General features: G+C 29.8%; 5 protein-coding genes across 10 annotated transcripts in view; 2 read left to right on the plus strand and 3 right to left on the minus strand.

Annotated features, from left to right (window-relative positions):
• Positions 1–4,027, plus strand: part of LOC130445310 (breast cancer anti-estrogen resistance protein 3 homolog) — a 65,003-nt gene extending 60,976 nt beyond the window's left edge. For all 5 annotated transcript variants that reach the window (XM_056780877.1, XM_056780883.1, XM_056780900.1 and 2 more), the window contains 2 exons: positions 253–421; positions 1,702–4,027. In XM_056780877.1, coding sequence (XP_056636855.1) covers positions 253–421; positions 1,702–2,232 — 700 coding nt within the window. In that variant the 3' untranslated portion in view covers positions 2,233–4,027. The remainder of the gene's footprint in view (positions 1–252; positions 422–1,701) is intronic.
• Positions 4,028–6,279: 2,252 nt separating this feature from the next.
• Positions 6,280–9,174, minus strand: LOC130441248 (rRNA-processing protein UTP23 homolog). Its single transcript, XM_056774837.1, has 2 exons — positions 8,970–9,174; positions 6,280–8,913 (listed from the first exon to the last, which is right to left on the minus strand). The coding sequence occupies exons 1-2, from the start codon at positions 9,087–9,089 to the stop codon at positions 8,302–8,304; spliced, it is 732 nt and encodes a 243-aa protein (XP_056630815.1). The 5' UTR covers positions 9,090–9,174; the 3' UTR covers positions 6,280–8,301.
• A 206-nt stretch (positions 9,175–9,380) lies between these two features.
• LOC130441238 (uncharacterized) lies at positions 9,381–12,815 on the plus strand. The gene is made up of 7 exons (XM_056774828.1): positions 9,381–9,507; positions 9,562–9,837; positions 10,866–10,990; positions 11,058–11,299; positions 11,359–11,621; positions 11,839–12,095; positions 12,603–12,815. The coding sequence occupies exons 2-7, from the start codon at positions 9,607–9,609 to the stop codon at positions 12,685–12,687; spliced, it is 1,203 nt and encodes a 400-aa protein (XP_056630806.1). The 5' UTR covers positions 9,381–9,507; positions 9,562–9,606; the 3' UTR covers positions 12,688–12,815.
• Positions 12,816–13,181: 366 nt separating this feature from the next.
• LOC130444645 (alpha-soluble NSF attachment protein-like) lies at positions 13,182–14,418 on the minus strand. The gene is made up of 3 exons (XM_056779936.1): positions 14,082–14,418; positions 13,836–14,029; positions 13,182–13,523 (listed from the first exon to the last, which is right to left on the minus strand). Exons 1-3 carry the CDS (start codon positions 14,416–14,418, stop codon positions 13,182–13,184), a joined length of 873 nt encoding a protein of 290 aa, XP_056635914.1.
• On the minus strand, positions 13,334–19,212 carry LOC130441227 (elongator complex protein 3). 2 transcript variants are annotated; one of them, XM_056774817.1, is made up of 9 exons: positions 18,749–19,139; positions 18,447–18,691; positions 17,914–18,391; positions 17,041–17,210; positions 16,026–16,243; positions 15,711–15,941; positions 14,082–15,642; positions 13,836–14,029; positions 13,334–13,523 (listed from the first exon to the last, which is right to left on the minus strand). In XM_056774817.1, exons 1-7 carry the CDS (start codon positions 18,765–18,767, stop codon positions 15,189–15,191), a joined length of 1,815 nt encoding a protein of 604 aa, XP_056630795.1. In that variant the 5' UTR covers positions 18,768–19,139; the 3' UTR covers positions 13,334–13,523; positions 13,836–14,029; positions 14,082–15,188. The 2 variants fall into 2 exon arrangements, with proteins under 2 accessions (XP_056630795.1, XP_056630788.1); XM_056774810.1 differs by having other exon boundaries at positions 13,836–15,642; positions 18,749–19,212.
• Positions 19,213–19,264: the final 52 nt, after the last annotated feature.

Consider the following 19,264-nt stretch of genomic DNA (forward strand, 5'->3'; position numbering starts at 1 on the left):
AATGATTTCGAATATTTTATCAAATGGTAGTTTGGTTGATTGAGCTGTTTGTTCTAAACTCGCTGTAAAACAACTCCAAACGGACCATTCAACCACATTTCTAATAATAAAAAATCGCTTTGGCGAATCTAAAATTCGACTCATATTTTCAAAAATGGAAATAGAAAACTACAACATACAATAACTATGACATTGAACATTTTTTTTATAAGGTAATTTGAGATAATGGCAAATGTTTTCATTACATTTCAGGACTGAATGTTTAAAATTGTTAGTGGCCGTAACGATTTTAACTTGCGCAGATGAATCGGAGAGAACGGACACTTTGAACAAGTGGATAGAAATAGCAATAGATACAAAAACTGCACTCGGAAATCTTTTTGGCTTCTGTGGAATAATGCTGGGATTATGTTTACCGCAGGTAAGATAGAATAGCTTCCTGAGACACTGCTAAAATGTTTTCCGTCTATTTTTACCATAAGGTTCTTTATATATAGTGTGTCCTTAACATATCGAAACTTACTACACTACACCAAAACTCACAATTATACTGTCTGACGCGCGTTTCGATAACCAAGTTATCGTCTTCGGAGACTGAAGGTAAACAGATAACTGATTAGGAAGTATATACCGTCAATCCAAAAAATTGCAGGGGTAGCTTCAGGATCATATTGGTACCGGATCTATGGAATGGTCTATACGATAGTCTGCTGAACGGCCCGCAGAATTAGCGCCCGTAAAATGAAATGTCTACGGCAAAAACTGAGCTGATGTTTCTCACGAGGAAACGAATACAGATAAGACTGCCTGTGAGGATCGAAACAAACGAAATTGAGTCTAGATGTGAAGTAAAGTATTTGGAGGTGACCTTAAGATACGAAGATTGACGATCTGAAAGGCTGCCGAAAGGACAGCATCCTTGAGACCCGTAATGGCAAACATTAAGGGACCAAGGCTGGAAAACGATGGCGACGACCTACTCGAAGATATGATCAGAGACATTGTGGATAAATAAATACTGCAAAACGATGACGATTATAATGAGACAAAGTGTGCTGTGCAAAGTTTCTCCCGAACTGTCTCTATAAAAGCTGTCCTAGTGATAGCGGGTGTGATCCACGTGAACTTTTTGGCTTTCGAGCGTAGAGGGTATACAGAAGCAGTGTAAGATTCGATGGGGCCTTAGACAACGGACCTAATGGAAGTTCGAGAATCTGAAATTTTACATTACCCAACTCCCGACGGTATATTTACAGAATGTAGAAAGTACATATATCTAAGGGTACGTGTTGTGAACACTAACCAGATGATGCCGAACACACGTTCTTCGTGTGTAACCACTGAAGAGATTTGAGAGAGGAACTAAAGAAGATTGTTGACAATATGATCCAGATGATGCTGCACAAAATAGAATGATGGCAAATGGTACCTACAAAGAAATAATTCTAAGATACAAGAATGCAGACGGCTGTTTGACGGAGTATGGCGGTTTAGTTTGAGGAAGTCCCACATATCCAACAGTGCTGATTGTGGAATTCGTTACTTGGATGTCGCATCTTCTACGAACACCGTGATTTCATCTTTATTTTTTCTCTACCTCTCAGTAATGACAAGGATAAATAACTTTTTAAACCTTACTTAAACCAAACTTGCATTAATTAAAAAACGCCGTATATAAATAATTGTAATATTCTGTTTCAGATTGAAAGATTGAATACCACGTGGCATATGTTACGACAAAAATACACCGATTCTGCCTTTAATTTCGAAGCAAAACTCCGCCCAACATTAAAGAACATGAATAGTTGCTCAAACCCCCAAGCACCGAATACAACAATACCCCATTTGTTGCCACTTATTCTCCTTTTAGAACGAAATTTAGATGATTTCCTTGCTTCTAACGATCAAAATCAATTATCCCAAATAACTTTGGGTTTTTGGGAATGGAATACCCAAGATTTTGGTATAGGAACGCTTCTAAATCACATGGAGACAGCTAGAAAATATTTGGAATTGTGCCCTACGTACCAAAGAAACGCCGAAATTGTTTTAGGAGAAGCTCGAACTGATGAACTAACTTTAGATATATTCAGAACCGAGTTTCAGCTTAAATTTCTTTGGGGATCGAGAGGGGCTTTCGCCAATTCAGCAGAGAGACATTCCAAATTCGATCAAGTCCTGACTGTAATGGCCGAAAAGTACTGTAATTTTAAGAACGAAAGTGAGGTGTAGTATCATTGTGATCATTTTAATTTTAGTTATTTAAAATTATAAACAAAAGCGTTGAATGTTCTAAGCAATCAAAATTAGTTTCGTCAAAGAAACAACAAACTGATCTCGATCTCCAAGGCCTTTTGAGTTCATAAACTGAGCACTGTTTTTGTTTTGTATAGATTTTATTAAATTATTTTTTAAATTTATTATTAACGACGGTGTCCTTTAAGAGATCGGTAAAAATTTTCGAAAAAGAATTATTAGCTACAAATATTTGTACAGAAACAAAATTTTAATAGGAATTATATTCAACTTTGAGCAAAAATCGAATAGGCTGTATATATGATGCTCAATCTTCCAAAAATTAGTAAACATGATACAAGCGAATCGTTAAATATAACTAACTATATATTTAATAATGTTTGTAAGAGATCATAAATAACCTTCGAATTATATTTAAAAATTCCCTTGTATATTTAGTGTGATTTAAAAATATCCTAACTTATATCTTATCTGACATTAATTCCAAATAAATATCCATTTAATTCGAGTTAAGTCCCAATTTATCCATACTTTTGAATATCTAAATACAAGGTGGCCAGATAAGCGAAGCAAGTAATCTCGTTGAAGGTCTCATTCATTTGAGAAACATCAAATTCCAAACAAATTAATAGGAATATTGGGGATGTAGATTTTTACCATTTAATGTGTTAGAAAGCTACTTTCACGAAGATATGTACTTTCCAGTGTTAGTATCGTAAGTTGAGTTATTGTCTAGTAGCAACTTGAAAAAGTCAAATCTAGTGTCAGTTCTTTGTTAGTAAAAACGATCTGATTTCAAATCACACAGTTCCTGTTGTGGTCAGCTATGCTCAAATTATCAATTGATATTGTTAAGAAAGTAAGTAGGGGTAGGAATTGAAATCTGTCTTTCAGTTTTTTTAAAATCATTAAACCGATTTTTCAATTCTATGTAAATTTGAGAAATCATTTTTAAAGGAATTGGCAATACTCTTCTGCTTTATTTCTAGCTTTTAGATATATTAAAGATACAAGATATCTTCTTTTATAGTTTTACAGCCTGCTACGTCCCTTCACCTCCCTAATTTTTCATTCTTTTGTTGTTCCTACCCCAGGTGTGCATCTACCATTTGATTCTCCACTTCCCTATTGTTGAAATTGACTTCACCTTGCATAGAGTTTGTGGTACTTAATTTTCTGTGAGTCAAAACACCATTGTCCTCCTTCATTCATAACATTTGTATTTCAACAACAATTTTCGTAATATTTATTCGTCATAACGATTTTTCACACAGGGCCTCATCATGAATCCTTTGTAGTCCAACAAACATGTTTGTACTCTTGCTTGTACCAGGGAGAAAAGTAAGCATCTCCTCTTCTACGCTGAATTTGTTTTGAAGAGTTTGTATAAAAATAACAAACTGGCTAATATACAGATCAATACTTCCATTTCATAACAAAAAATATTCACGTGTTTAACCGTTTTATGTAATTTTTATATATATATTGATTAATATAGTTTACCCTTCCACCATTTATTTGATGATACCACGACAGTTTTGATTTTCTCAGTGATTTTTGTTACATTGAAATGTTTTGCCATTTTGAATGCACATTTTTTAATAATTATTATTGCACCACCAAAAGCTTTTTCTTTTTAAAAACTATTTCCAGCACTACATGCATCATTCTGGACGACAGCCTTACTTTATAAACTATATCAGAATGTGCGTATTCTTTTATTTAAAAGTTATATTATATTGATATCTTTCAATAGAAAAATTCCACAAAATGAATTTTTAATTTTTTTATTTGAGAATATAACCTTATATTCCCTATTTGAAGTATTCTTTAACATGTCACGGATAGAACAATGCTATTGTTTAATAGATGGCGAGACATGTACTAAAATTTAAATCAAGTTGGTTACTTTTTAAATCACACTTTATAATTAATTTCAATATATATCAAACAAATTTGATGGAATTTAATTTCCTAAATCAGAAATAAAATCAATTATTTTAATTATTCGGATGTTTTAATCTACCATTGTTAGTGAAACAGTAGAATAACTGTTTTATCAAATATGTCATAATTAACCCAACTTAACCTTTATATATTAACATTATAAAGAAAACTCTCACAAATGTTCATAATTCAAGTTTAATGATGTTTACTTTTCTGAGGTTCATTGTAGGATATGAACAATTTTGAATAATAATTGTGTTATCCAGATTTTGTAAACTTAATGCAACGTTTCCAATCCATTTGTGTCTGGGTTGTGCGGTTAAAGTAGCTAATGTTGTAGAGGAAATTGAACTTTAACTTACTTAAATGTAAAAAAAGAAGCTTTTAATATAAGTTTTTAGTTATGGTACATTCCATTAAAAAATAATTCATAGTACAGAAGGTAATTCGGACTCGACTGATAGACCACCATAGTTATACCAAAAACAAGCAAGGATACTGGTCTAATAATATATCCTAGAGAAGTTTTCCAGGAATAGAAATTTTCCCAGACACTTTTGCATTTCAGTTTTTTAATAATTGAAACCTTACTACACAAAGTCACTTTTATTAACATCCTAGACGATTTTAAAGATTTAAACATTTCTTAATATTCTTATAACTTACTATGGAAAAAATAGTGAAAAAAAATATTTTGAATCAATTTTTTATTTATTTATTATATAAATTAATGAAAACTTTGATATGGAATTAATAAATTACCTATAAATATTGAAATATTAAACTTCCACATAATTTGTTTGATAGAAAAATATAATTTATATCTACATATCAAATTTGATAATTTCAAAATTCGTGAAAACAACCATTGAACACCTCTAAAAACCAAAATAGCTTTTTGGTTTTTATTTATATACATATAAAAAGAAAAAACGTAAAAAATAAGCTTTGAAAATAGTGTTAAACAAGTGTAGGTATTTTAGATTTTTTATAGAAGGTGCTCATTTATTATAATATAAGAAAACAATTTTGAAATAACAATAATAGTAAAAATCAATTTAATTGAAATTTATTATTTTTAATTATCTCATTATTGACAATACAAGAAAGACTGGTACAGTGTGGCATATATAATTAAAAAAATTAATTGCGTTTGTACCATTTTAATAGTTTTTATCATATTTACACTTAGCACATATTCAAGAATCTTGAGGGTTGATTTATATAATATGAAACTGAAAATATTTTGTGGAAATGTAGAAAAAATTAAGTCTTGAATAGTTTAGGTCACCATATTGAGAATATTCTAAAAACATTTTTAGATGACACTAAAATGGTTGAACCAGTGAGTAGAACATAACACTATAATTTTATAGTGCAGGATAAAATCTCTGGATCAGTTCATTTTCTTTGCTTTATTTTAAAAGGATAATACCAGCTCCACTCATGAATTAAAAATTAAAACCTACTTGAAAGTAGCGGAGATTTCGTAGGTAGAGGAACAAATCCTTTTACTATGAGAGGTATTTGGTTTTATTAAACAATTCATGTTTACTTGGAAGTAGCAGTACTTCAATTTATTGTAACAAAGCAAATAATTTTATTATTACAAAAGTTTTGATATAAATCACAATGTAAAAATATAGATTTGTTTAATGGAAGATTTTTCAGTGAACAAAACAGTAAGAACAATATATTTAAAGGTTTTTATAAACTATATACAATTTTTAAATACAACTTCAGATAATTCACATATTGTGAAGAACTTTTGTAATAATAAGCTATTAACTCAAGTACTGAGTTACAAGCAATAAAAATTTAGATGATTTGATATTAAGGCATAAAAAAAGTCATGAAACCTTTTTGAAATTAAAATTAAATGTCAATTAACAGTTTGTTATATATATATATATATATATATATATATATATATATATATATATAATTTTAATTTCAAAAAGGTTTCATGACTTTTTTTATGCCTTAATATCAAATCATCTAAATTTTTATTGCTTGTAATATATATATATATATATATATATATATATATATATATATATATATATATATATATGCTTCATGTTAATTCACTATAAGACCTAGAGAGACTTCAAAGAATGCCAGGAATGTTTTGTTTCCACTCAATACTTCAATTTTATAATGACTACAATTTTCGAAAGAGTTTGTTTGTTAACATGTTTACTCACCTTTTAATCTAAGTATTGTTGCAGTTCTCTTTGAAATATATATTTTTTTTTAATAAACTACAGATATTTTGAAATTTCGCCTTGCAACCCTCTACATTGATAAATGATTAAGAAAATAGAAATTCAATATAAAATTTGTAAATTGAAAAGGAATTTCAAAATAACATATTTTGTAATTTTGTACGAGACCCAAATAAAAGATAAAATACAGAGAGAAAATTTTGACAATTCCTGACAATGTCAATGTAGTTTTTCAGAAACCTGTATTTTCTTACATACTGAACAAAATATGTATCACAGTGTACCTCGAAAATGGTGGGTAGGTACCCATAAAATATATATGATTATGGTAACACGACTAACGAACTTTATCCATCCAATTATCAACATTCGATATATTTGGAATAATACATTTTAATGTATAAACCAGTACTGCCACTGTGATGAACTGCACAGGCCTAAATTTTGCAATTTAGCTTTTTCCGATTAATTAAATTGGAATTTTTGTTGAAATAAAGTTTTACTTTACAGTGATATATAGGTAGCTATAATAAATCATCCCAAGTATTGTTCCTATTTTATATCAAACTATTTTGCTGTGAATTTTTTCGTATCACCAAGACACTTACAGTGGGCCAAAAATGTACAAATTGAAAATATCTAGAAATTTGATAATAGTGAAAAATTATTATTTAAACAAATAGTGTAGTGGTAGAGTTTTATTATTTGAGATATTTGATTTAAGATCGTTTTGTAAAAAAATAACTTTATAATAAAATGTCTCTAGAAATTTACTTTTTTTTAATTACAGTAGTAATTTTTGAAAATATATTACTGAAATTAAGATATTTTCTCAGTACAGAATAAGCTCCACTTAACAGGGTGTCCCTACATATGTAATATGACTCATTTAAACTGACAAATTTGAAAACGTAATAAAACTAGTGAAAATATTTGTATTTTTAATAACAAAAGTGTAGTTAAAAAAGGATGTCTATTTCTAGTTTGGCCCTTCTCAAAATAAATATCTTGAATTAAAGGAATATAAAAATATATCACTACCTTAAAGTTGTTTTCTTTTTCTTAAACCTTGATTCAACAATAAAACAGATTTTGAATAAAAACAGATGGAAATCATTAAATTAATAGGTGGTGTCACACTTCAAATTCGGTTTAAAATAAGTCATATTATGAAAAAAGTCATTAATTTTTATACTATAAAGTTTAATAAAATATTCTCTGTCTTACATATTTTAATTTTATTAAAGACTTTATTCATTTTAATATTTTTATTTTATAGTATAAAAAGTAAAGACACTTATTATACAATAACCTTATAAAGGTATTCGTAAAATATGTAAACATAACTGTGTGTTAATATTTGTAGATTTAATATATTTATTAACAGGTCTATTACATATATAGGCATGTAGTGAATAGAAAAAACCGACCTACTGTGAATGAGAAAAATGTATAGTAGACTTCTGTGTATTTGACAATGTTGAAAATTATTATAAAATAATTGAAATAAATACCTATAAAAATGTTTGTTTTTCTGCTAGCAAGTGAAACACCAAATTAAATTATTCTCACCAGTAAAAATTCTACAGTAGGAATTAGGAGAGCTGCTCCTATCTCTAAGGTTAAAACTTAGTAGTAAAAATGCCATCACTCTTTATATTACCTCGGGATAAATTATTATTATTCTTTCAAAATGCAGTCTCATTAGTAGGAGAAGTAACTTTCTAACTTTGTAAAATATTTTATTCATTCACAAAAAAATATTCATATCACAAAAAATTAGTTTTTCAAAACTGGGCTTCATTATTTGGATTTGTCTTATTAAGTACAAAAAAGTTAAATAATTAAACATCAAGTAAAGTTATATCAACTACTTCTCTTCATTGGTCTTTAATAACATTTCTCTAACATGCTTTGGAATTTTGATTCTTTTTCTTTTACTTTTTTCTACTGGTTCTTTTTTGGTAATGGGATTATTAATGGTAGGTTTACTTTTCTTCTTCTTACAAGAAAGTGGGTTTGGCCCTTTCCTTTTCCTTCTCTTTGGTTTATCATCAATATGACTTTGTTTTTTCAATTCTTCCAGTTCTCTTTTCTCAGATTCACATAAAATTGAAATTTTTTTCTTGGCATCATTGAGAGATACATCTGAAGGCTTCTCTAGTACAGGAGTCTTTAGGTGTAAATATAATAATGGTACTCCTGGTATTGTTCTAACTTTGTTTTGTAAATCTCTATCTTGTGTAGCTATTACATAGTGATTCTCATTTGAATTTCCCAACATTTTTAAAAAACATTTCGCTGCAGATATTGGTTTGCCCTCATGACCACACTTGTGTACTCCATACTGCTTCAATATTTTTAATGCTCCATTCAACTTCGAACCCAAATTCTCCATTTCAATAATTGCACATTGAGTGGTGAGTACCTTAATTTCTCCGTGAAGATATCTCGGAATATTATCAGCGATATTTATTTTATTCTGAAAAAATAAGGTAAAACAATAGTGTTTTATGAGACACTTTGAAAATAACTTACATTTAAAGCACAGTAACAGAAAGTTCCATCTGTTAAAATCTGGTATGGTTGTCGAAAACCATAATTATTTATAAAGAATCGCAGATTTTTATTTACTTTTTTGTAGCGTTTGACTTTCATTTTTGGAAAATTTCAATGCATAAATAATCCACAGGTTTTCAAAGTTAAAATTAAATCTTAGTATAACCACATTCTTCTTCGTTTTCGTTAAGTTAGTTTTTTGCATTATTATAACTTTTACAACCACCATAAAAGTTTCACTAGTATTTTTAAAATCGAAAATGTTGTAAAACCCATGTTGAATACAGAAGTTGATAAAGAATCTAATATATATAAATCTGAAGAGACATTTCTATTAAAAATAAAATTCATCTCATAATGACGGAAATGACTACTGACAGCTGTTGGTTTGTATTCCCAAAAGCAAAAAGTCTAGTGTCTTCTAGTCTGTGGTAGATCATCCCAGTTAAAACTATACTTAAAACATTAAAACAAAAAAGTAACAATTAACGACATAATCTTGAGGACTTTTTGTTGAGTAAGTATATTTTAAATCTTATCTAATAATATTTTTCATTCAGTGTTTTAATAGAAAATTGGCTAACAACGTAGAAGGAAAACAAACAGAGTTAACAAAATGTCTGCGACTGCATTTGCTCCGCAACGGGGACCCAAGCCTCCTGTAAATGATCCCAAAAATATTCAAAGACTGTTAGATGAGAATGGTCACATTATTCAAGTAATACAAGAACACCAGGCAAAAGGAAAGGCACAGGAAGTCATGCAAATGCAAAGTACATTACACAGAAACTTGGTTTACTTGGCAACCATTGCAGATTCTGCTCAGAATGTTAGTTCTTTACTTCCTGTAAGTGAATTCATACTTTATATAATTTTTTTAATAATCCTAGAATATAGAAGATATTTTCATTTTATGTTAATACTATTGTATTGTGAATTTGACGACTTGAAAGAATCAAACTAAACCTTTTAGTATCCAAATTTATTAAAAAATATATTCCTGTGTCTTTGAGATTAGAAATAATAATTGATTATTGTTTATAACAAACTTTGAAATATTTTGTAAACAATTTTCCACAATGTTCACTGCAAAAAGATATGTTGATGAATGAATTTCTCGTCCCTCTAACATTTCTGATGAGATTTGTCATTTATTTTTTCTTAGAGTCTTGCAGAAGTTTGTTAGCTAATTTTATTAAAGTAAATTTCCATTGTGACGTTCCGGTTACTACCATGAACTCTTTTATCAATTATTCTGACAATGGCAATTCATTGGTTTTTGTTGAATCTTACTTGGACCATATTTAACTTTACTTTGTAACAAAAATTATTCTTAAATACTACTTCCTAAATATTCACAACGCACGTTCTGACAAGCTCTAATCTAATTAATAAGGTACTGAAGTGCTGTCCTAAATACAACAACCAAGTCAAGACAAAATCAGCTGAAAAAAAACAAGTTTTGTAAGTTACAATACTGTAATATTCAAGGGTTGAAAAAACAATTGAATGCATGAATTATAAAAATTCCTGTACAATAATTAAGGCAATAGTCAAGGATTCTCCCACAAGGAATGAGACGGTCTACTTTCATTAACCCCACAAAATCCTTTATGATATCACAACAGTGATCATATTAAGTCCAGTTACTATTTTTTCAATCTTTTGAATTGATATATTACTCAGATTAATTTTTTTAGGTCTGTTTCTCATATTGTGATTATAATTTTTTTATAAGTGAGATTTGCATGAAACAAACAGATTTGATTAAGTAGATCTATTCTATGTGGAAGAGTTGTTGAGCAATAGTAAGATCAAAATAGAACATGTCATGTACTAATAACTCACTGATATTCAATATTATTCTCTCGGTAGATGATTCAACCACCAGGACCTGCCCCTCCTCAACAACCTAATCATAATCCCCCTTCAGGAGATCAACAACATAATATGAATAATTTCAATCACCAACAACAACCACCAGGAGCTGCAAATTACAGGTTAGATTTCAAAATAATACAATTTTACACACTGCAATTAATTTCTAATTAATCTAATATTGTGCAGACAACAACCAGGCCCCCCACAACGTCCTGGCGGTCCCCCTGGACCTCACCCTTACCAACAACGGGCATACCCTCAAGGACAGTATCAGAATCAATATCCTCCACAGGGACCAAATTATCCTCCACAACCATCTTATGGAGCGCCACCAAATCAACCTCCTGGATATCCTCCTAATGCTCCACAAGCAAATTATGGACAACCACCGGCAAATGCTGCTCCTCATACAAATTATCAACAACCAGGTAATAAAACACAAAAATAAAACATTCCTTCATATTTTTGACATTTCAATTATTCACAGGTTATGGTACTCCTCCTCCACCAACTACTGGCGGAGCTACTCAACCTAATCCAACTTCTGCACCTTATCCACCACCTGCTGCACCAGCACCAACTCAACCAGCTCAATATGGGCCTCCTCCAAATGGCAGTCACTATCCTGCTGGTACCCCCCCACAAAATTATCCTCCACAAGGTTATCCCAACCCACAAGCTTATGCACCTCCTTCATCCAATCAACCTAATCCTCCACCACCACAGAACTATCCTGCTAACAATACTCAGGTAAGTTGAATCATATAATTGTGGTTGTTAACTCTTAACATGATTTAGTTTGAGTGAACAATTTTGTTCATACAATGACATTTATGTGACTTACTTTAAAATAAGATTATAGATTAGAAAGAAATGAATAAGATTGGTTTAATAAAGCTTTGTTCAAGTAAATATATTAGCGATTATATACAATAATTTTATTATTTCTTGTTTTTATTTTATTTAGGCTCCACCATTTTCCGCCCCTCCTACAAATACCCAGAGTCCAGCTGTTACCTCTACTCCTCCAACTTCCCAACCTTATCAACAACCTCCATATCCACCAAACTCTCAGCCAAGTAATCCAGGATATACATCACCTCCTAATCAAGGTTATCCGCCTGGTCCAGGTGGCCCCCCAGCTAATTATGGATATCCTCCCCAACCAGCTGGTTATCCACCACAACCACAGTATGGTCAACAGCCTCAAAATAATTATTACAGGTAATTAGCTATTATTTCAAATCGGGCTCATATTTGTGTAATGTAATGGTTAATACTATCTGCTGCGCTATAATACATTTGTGTATAACCAGCCCCTACTAAGGATATCCTCACATTTTCTTGGGACTAAGTCTCGAGAGAATTGTTAATAAGAAGGGTACTAACGCATATATTTGTAATGACACGATGGGTAAATGATGATTGTAACCACTGAGAGTTTTTTCAGATAAATCTAAATGTGATCATTTTCACTTCCAATACAACTTATGTTTAATTTCATCTGGAAGTCATAAACAAATGTAAAAAAAAGGTTTCTCAACACGATCGTCAAATTAAAAGTATGCGGAAATGTGGTAAATATATATATACATATAAATCATAAAATCTTTGATGCAAAATTTAAAATAAATACTTAAAATAATAAAAGCGACTTTGGGAACCTCACTAAAAGTTTACAACAAGAATGTTGTAAGGAACATCACTTTTTATTTAAATATCTTTTTACAGGCCTCCTGCTGCCCAAGGACCACCTGTAGCTCCACCTCAAGGGGGATACACATACAATTATCCTCCACAGCCAAATCCACAATAAGTTTTCAATTATAATGTAGTTTAAATTTAGTTAATTTGAATTGATTTTTTTACTTTATTACTATGTATTTAAAACTTGATTTTGTTTCAAAAATTTGTAATTTAAAATAAAATAGAAAATGGTTGCAATTTTCTTTTGTTCATTGCCAAATATAAGTAATAAGAATGTATATCAATCGGCAGAAACAAAGAAGATGTTCAGTCAATCTGAATGATGGAACCAAGTATTTAATAATTTAATAACAATAACATATATTGGGTAAAATTTTATATATACCAAAAGTTTTGATACTTATTTTAAAAAATCTTTTTTTTGTTTCACATACATGAAAAAAAAGTCATTCAAAATTTAGATTATTTTGTTCTAAAATATACATTGAATCATAAGGTATTCCTCTTTTGAAAAGTTAGAGCATATGTTTAAAAATAAAATCAAATAATACTCACAAAAAAGCCAGAATTTATTTATATCCTTTCTGAACTTGAAACACTGATTTATACTAATGTATATTCAATCTCAATTTGATTTTTAATCCTGAGTAACAGTGTAACATGCCACTGACTCAGTTCGTTTACCTTATCGAACGTTCTTACAGATTTTTCAAAGCCTTCAATATCATTGTCCATTATACATTTTAACAGACATAAAATTAATTGATATTCTATTGATTCTTCAAATGCGGGATACATATTTATGTATATAACTAATTTCCTAGCAGCTTTGGTATCAATGCAAAGCAAACAAATGGCAGCTTTGAATAAATAATATTTAACTTGATGTTTGATGATGGAACTTGCTAAATCAAAACAAGCTAGTTCTTCAAATATTTTTATAGCCTAAAACATAAAAAATGATCTTAAACTTTAATATTAGGTAGATATCCTTGAATTATTTTATAGACAACTGCATATATAAATGACCATTTCTTACTTGGATGAAAGCTGTTTTAAATTATTTTTTATTATGAAATATTGATATTTCCTGGATATTTATTGTATTAACAGTAAAAATCAAAGCCAGAGTACACATTTTCAAAACCAGGTCCAAAACTATATTTTATTACATTTTATAGTGTATCGACTTAGTGAACATTTTGTTACTATATAAATAAAATTTTAGCCACTCTGTATATGCCTCACTTATAATACCTTAAGGTAATCTGATGATAATGCTGCAAAATCAGCAATTTTTTCCAAACATTTATTTGCAGCAGTATATCTGTTTTCATGTTTATAAAAAACGGCAGCTTCTTCAAAGTATTTAATAGCGTCTTCATTATCTCCATCATCTAGTAGTAATTCGCCTATGGCTTGATAATATTGAGCCGCAGCACTAAATTTACCTTCAGAAGAAAATATTTTATAGTAAAAATAATTTAATATAATTATGTTTACCATTATTTCTGTATATTTTAACAACTTCTTGATAAATTTCTATTGCTTTTAGAGTGTCAATCTTTTTATAACAATGGGCAGCTTCTACGAAATTTAATGCCGCTTCAGTAAAATCGTTAGCTTTACAACAAAGATTTGCAGCATCTGTAAACGCAATACCAGCCTGATTCCAATTTTTTACTACCTTAAACAGATTCCCAGCCCTTTTGTAGTATTCAATTGATTCTTTAGTTTTGTTTACAGATTTCGAAAACAAATTTTGTAAAAAACTTGCAGATTTTACTCTTCTTTTGGCTTCTTCTCGTAGCTGACAAGCTTTCACTTCAATATGGCTCATTTTTATCGACTCAAATTTTATTCCCTCGCCTTTAGATAAAAATAACAAATATTGACAATTATAAACTTTTGAATGTCATAATTTGAAGTAGACAGAATACTTAATGAAGCTAAAATATCGCAGTAAATCTTCTGGATCCAGGCAACGAGAAAGAGCGCCAAAATTTGATATGAAACAAAGAAAAGGTGAAAGGTTGACAAAAAATGTACTTGCAATCAACTAATTGAATATTTTGCAAAATTAGGTACAAAATCTTACCAAAACTCATTATATAAGATCAAATCATCAAATAAAAATTCAATAAATCGTGTTATTCTCCTCTATCAAACTTTGCAAACAACGTGCTTTCAATTTATGTGTTAAGACAGTCAAATTCGTGTTCAATATCTTCCAGTTTCTACATATAGATTCCATGAAAGATTAGGGAAGGACTGAAATGAAAATTTCATGACATTTTTAGAGAAACTATAGCGTTAATAGATTCTTTTACTTTAGATACCTCATTTTGTAAATGAGTTGGTATTAGTTTTTTTACCATAAAATGATTATTAATATTTGTATAATTTATATTCACACATCGAGCCCTAATAAAGGTTCTTGTAATTATTTTAAGCAGTGTAGCAAAAGACAAGGCATATCTTCAAAGCTACTACAGCTACTTGAATAATAAAGGTTTCAGATAAACTGAATAAAATAAAAAGTTTTTGTATAATAAATTCAAGAAAGCAAAAAATGATTTAATATTTCTAGAAACATTTCTTAATCTTAACCTAAACATCAACTTTCTTAGAATTCTTGTATTCTTCATCAATCTTTCTTAGCCATTCTTTTTCTTCTTCGTCTGTATCAAGTATGTTTTTAATTAAATTTTTATTGTCATCAAACATCAAAATAGCTCCGTCTACACAATCGAAAGCACTAATATATTCCCCTTCCTTTAAACTCTTTACCATATAAGGTCCTTCTAATTCGTAACCCAATTTTCTGTAATAATTTCTAGTACCAACACCTGAGATGACTGCTATTTTAATGGAATTATGCTCTTTAATTGCTATTTCTTCCGCCCAATTCATAAGAAGAGTCCCATAGCCCTGGTGTTGGAATTTTTTCTCGTCTCTACCACTTACTGGAACTACACTACCATAAACATGGAGTTCTCTAATTATGGAACAACCTCCAAGCAGTTCAGGTCGGTATGTCATTTCAGCAGAACACTTTCTAAGCCTAAAATAAAAAAAGTTTTTACTAGATCTTTAGAAATGATTATAATACAATATCGAAGGTAATAATACCTGAGTAATCCCACAAGGATGTCTTGAGCAGGGTCTTCATAACTCAAAAAGGTCTCCCAGCCCCCATTAGCCATATAATCTCTTCTTACTGATTCAACATCATTAGGTCTGACTTTTTCGTGAATTTCAGTAATGCCAACTTCTCTGGTTCTCACATCTCTACATTTCAAACCAAGATCTTTCATTCTGTTTAATGCCAATTCTCTCAAATTACCATGTTCCACACCAGAACTGAAATATTCAAATTACACACTTTCTAGTAATAAGATTTCATTATATCACAAATACAATATTTTTTTTAATTACTATACTGACCTCACTAATGGCATAGGTATATCCCTTTGTACTCTATAAACTCGAGTCCATGGTGGTACCAAAGCTAAAATTTTTGCTATCAAATCAACAAGTACTGAGGGCGGGTAACTCTTGTATCGACCTGTTTTCCAAAGTTCGTATAAACCAGTTCCTCTAATGACTAATGTGGGATAAATTTTGAGACCGTCTGCTCGAAAAGCTGGGTTTTCAAAAAATTCCTATAAATTAAAAATATTCAACAAGTCACAGGTATATCAATGCAAAATCATGAACTGACTCAATTCCAATCTACCATTGTAAATATCAATATTGTTGCAATAAATTATAAATAACTGTTCTGTTCCATTTTATTCTTCAAGTGGTACCCTATTTTTCTTTAATGTAAAAGCAGGGAGTCCAGTGCACAAAAATAATTTAACTTTTCATAAATTAAATTGAAATAAACATTTGAAGTATTTGTACTTCAATGCATTGGCAATAAAGTATATTCTGAAAACTAAATAAAAAAAATTCCTGAAACAAATAATAATTTTAAATTTAAAAAAATTAAAATAAACAACCAAAACCCTTTATATTAAAGGCTTACATAATTCCCCACTTTCAGCTAAGTAATATCCAAATCTATTTTACATTATCTCAGCTGCTGTATTTATTTTACAAACATAATTTGTTTTCTTCATTTCTGATGATTTGTAGCTCTTTTAAAGCCATGTCTATTAACATTATTTTTAAATACCTCAAAAGAAAAAAGCCTTCGGAGATAAATCTGGTCATTTGGGAGGCCACCACATGAAGAAATAAGGAATAAACAATTCCTCACATATACATTTCCTCTACTGGTGGAAAGCAATGAAACAGTTGAGTTTATTATAATTTATCAAATATATAATAATGGTTTAGTGAAGCTTACACTGGTAGATTGTAATTAAGTTGGTTGAAGATTTTACATTGATATTCTTATGCCCCATAAAAATACTGTATATAACTATTCCAATAGTATTATTTATAAACTCACAATGAATTGTTCAATGTCTCTCTCGAGATCAACATTGGGTAAATCTGGCATCATATGAGCTACAACTTTAAATCCTGCATCTTTAGCAAGATTAAATGTGCCACAAACAGCTTTTACTGTGTGTCCTCTATTTGTATCCAAGGCTACGTCTTCATAAACAGATTGCACTCCTGTAAGAATATTGAAACAGTAACATAAGACAAATTAAAATGATAAAAATGTCTAAAGGGCTGATTATGATTTCATGCTCAAAAAGTGTGTATACATGTAATAAACTCTTCAGGGTGCGATTTCAAAATTATATTAGCTTATAGCAGCACTATAGTATTTTGCTAAGGAAGGAGCCAATAAAGATTATTTTTTTAATGTTTATTTCATAACAAGCAGAATGTGCAATTGTATAGGTTATTTTGTTGACTTGGTGGCTATAATAAGAAGAAACCTCTATTTCTAGATGAAACTTCTCCAGTGAGAAGATCTCCATGCGATATTTTTTTTGGATAAATTTGGAATTCTCTGCCAGATTACACAAATTTCATTATTAAACTGTAGAAGCAATATTTTGATTTTCCAAATGCTATGTTGATATCATTTAACATGGCAGTACTGTTCTTTGTAAAGTAATTCAAAAAAATGCCTATAAGAAATAATTATCCTTAAATTGGACTTCTTCAAGAATATTGCTACAGTAATATAAGACGTTTCAACTGAATAAAAATTTCCAAAGGGGTGATTCTAAGCAATTTCCAAAAATATATTTTCCTGTGAAAGAAAAATCTTACTGTTGCTGGTTAGTAGAGTAGAGTAATATGTAAAACAATATCCCAGGTCATTCTTTTATTCAATATATAGGTTATTAACTTGAGAACTCACCAATTTCAAGTCTGGTACAGCCATATTTTAGCATATCTGATAAATGTTTTTCTAAACAATAATCGGGTCTGGTTTCAATAGTAATCCCAATACATTTAGTGTTACTTCTTTCGGAATAAGTAACAGCTTCCTCTACTGAGCTACTCTTGTGACCAGACAGAGCATCATGAAGGTTTCTAATAAAATAATCTCTATAATCTTCAGGTAAACTCATAAATGTACCTCCCATGACTATAAATTCAACTTTATCTACAGAATGTCCTAATTGCTTGAGTTGCTCTACTCTATGTTTAGTTTGTAGAAAAGGATCATATCTAGCTCTAATAGCTCTCATAGAAGTAGGTTCATACCCAGTGTAACTTTGGGTTGAATACTCAAAGTCGGAATCTGGTCCACCTGGACAATAGACACAAATATTACCAGTTAAATTTATATGAGGACAACGATGAGGTTTACACATTACAGCTACTACTGCAATCTAAAAAATATTTCTAAATTAAAAACAAACCGAACAAAATGATTTCATAGTTTACCCCACTAGCAGTTCTAATGGGTTTTGCCAATAATTTTGGAACTAATATTTTTTTATAATCTATTGGTACAGCTGCTATTATATCCACTAGCCGAGGAGCAGTTTCTAAATTATATTTTGAAGCTATTCTATTTTTTAACGAATTTAGATTCACATCTTTTCTATTTTGATGTGCTTTAATGAGTTCTTGCACCACCTCAGCAACTGTTATAACTTTTCGTTCCTCGACGGTAAGATGAGCAAATTCTACAATAATTTAATAAAGATTACGAAGTATTCATTATTAAATAATGAAATTGTTACCGTTCTTTTTCTTTCCCATATTTATCGTCTTGAATAATTGATGAAGTCCACAGGATAATGCTAAATTACAAACAAATCATAAATACATGTAGGTTAGGAAAATATGTCAAATGTTCAACATTTCTTCTTTATTCTAATCAGCCTCTAATTCTAATAAATGAATTCCATTATTTTTGGAATTTGTTGTAATTTACAATTAACACTATTTTTGACTATTAATCTTTCGTAATTGAAGTAAATAAAAATAAAATAAGTTTTCAAATATGGTAAAGCTGAACTTTTTCTAAAAAAATCTTATTCGCTATTCAGTATTGAATCGACTTGGTTTCAATTGAAACTAAATGTTAGAATTTTTGAAAAATATACGTGATTTTCCAAGAACACGTTTTCTATAATAAAATTTGAGTAACCTCCAATATGAGCATCTATTAACTAGTAGAGAAATTATTATTTCAACAAGGAATAAATTACATATTTCTGTAGTTTTAGTTTAAAATTTCATCACGTCTATTGCAG

This window comes from Diorhabda sublineata, chromosome 1 (genome assembly GCF_026230105.1).
Source record: "Diorhabda sublineata isolate icDioSubl1.1 chromosome 1, icDioSubl1.1, whole genome shotgun sequence".
In the NCBI taxonomy this organism is placed as follows: Eukaryota; Metazoa; Arthropoda; class Insecta; order Coleoptera; family Chrysomelidae; genus Diorhabda; species Diorhabda sublineata.

What these genes read in the sequence shown, in the direction of transcription:
- LOC130441248 (XM_056774837.1), bottom strand. Translation starts at nt 9,089, where the DNA reads ATGAAAGTCAAACGCTACAAAAAAGTAAATAAAAATCTGCGATTCTTT. An exon ending in TCTGTTACTGTGCTTTAAAT is followed by an intron (nt 8,914 to 8,969) that starts GTAAGTTATTTT and finishes TTATTTTTTCAG; the next exon opens with AATAAAATAAATATCGCTGA.
- LOC130441238 (XM_056774828.1), top strand. Translation starts at nt 9,607, where the DNA reads ATGTCTGCGACTGCATTTGCTCCGCAACGGGGACCCAAGCCTCCTGTA. An exon ending in ATGTTAGTTCTTTACTTCCT is followed by an intron (nt 9,838 to 10,865) that starts GTAAGTGAATTC and finishes TTCTCTCGGTAG; the next exon opens with ATGATTCAACCACCAGGACC. An exon ending in ATCCTGCTAACAATACTCAG is followed by an intron (nt 11,622 to 11,838) that starts GTAAGTTGAATC and finishes TATTTTATTTAG; the next exon opens with GCTCCACCATTTTCCGCCCC.
- LOC130444645 (XM_056779936.1), bottom strand. Translation starts at nt 14,418, where the DNA reads ATGAGCCATATTGAAGTGAAAGCTTGTCAGCTACGAGAAGAAGCCAAA. An exon ending in TAAAATATACAGAAATAATG is followed by an intron (nt 14,030 to 14,081) that starts GTAAACATAATT and finishes TTTCTTCTGAAG; the next exon opens with GTAAATTTAGTGCTGCGGCT. An exon ending in TATCATCAGATTACCTTAAG is followed by an intron (nt 13,524 to 13,835) that starts GTATTATAAGTG and finishes TTTATGTTTTAG; the next exon opens with GCTATAAAAATATTTGAAGA.
- LOC130441227 (XM_056774810.1), bottom strand. An exon ending in ATACCTATGCCATTAGTGAG is followed by an intron (nt 15,942 to 16,025) that starts GTCAGTATAGTA and finishes TGAATATTTCAG; the next exon opens with TTCTGGTGTGGAACATGGTA. An exon ending in ATCCTTGTGGGATTACTCAG is followed by an intron (nt 15,643 to 15,710) that starts GTATTATTACCT and finishes TTTTTATTTTAG; the next exon opens with GCTTAGAAAGTGTTCTGCTG.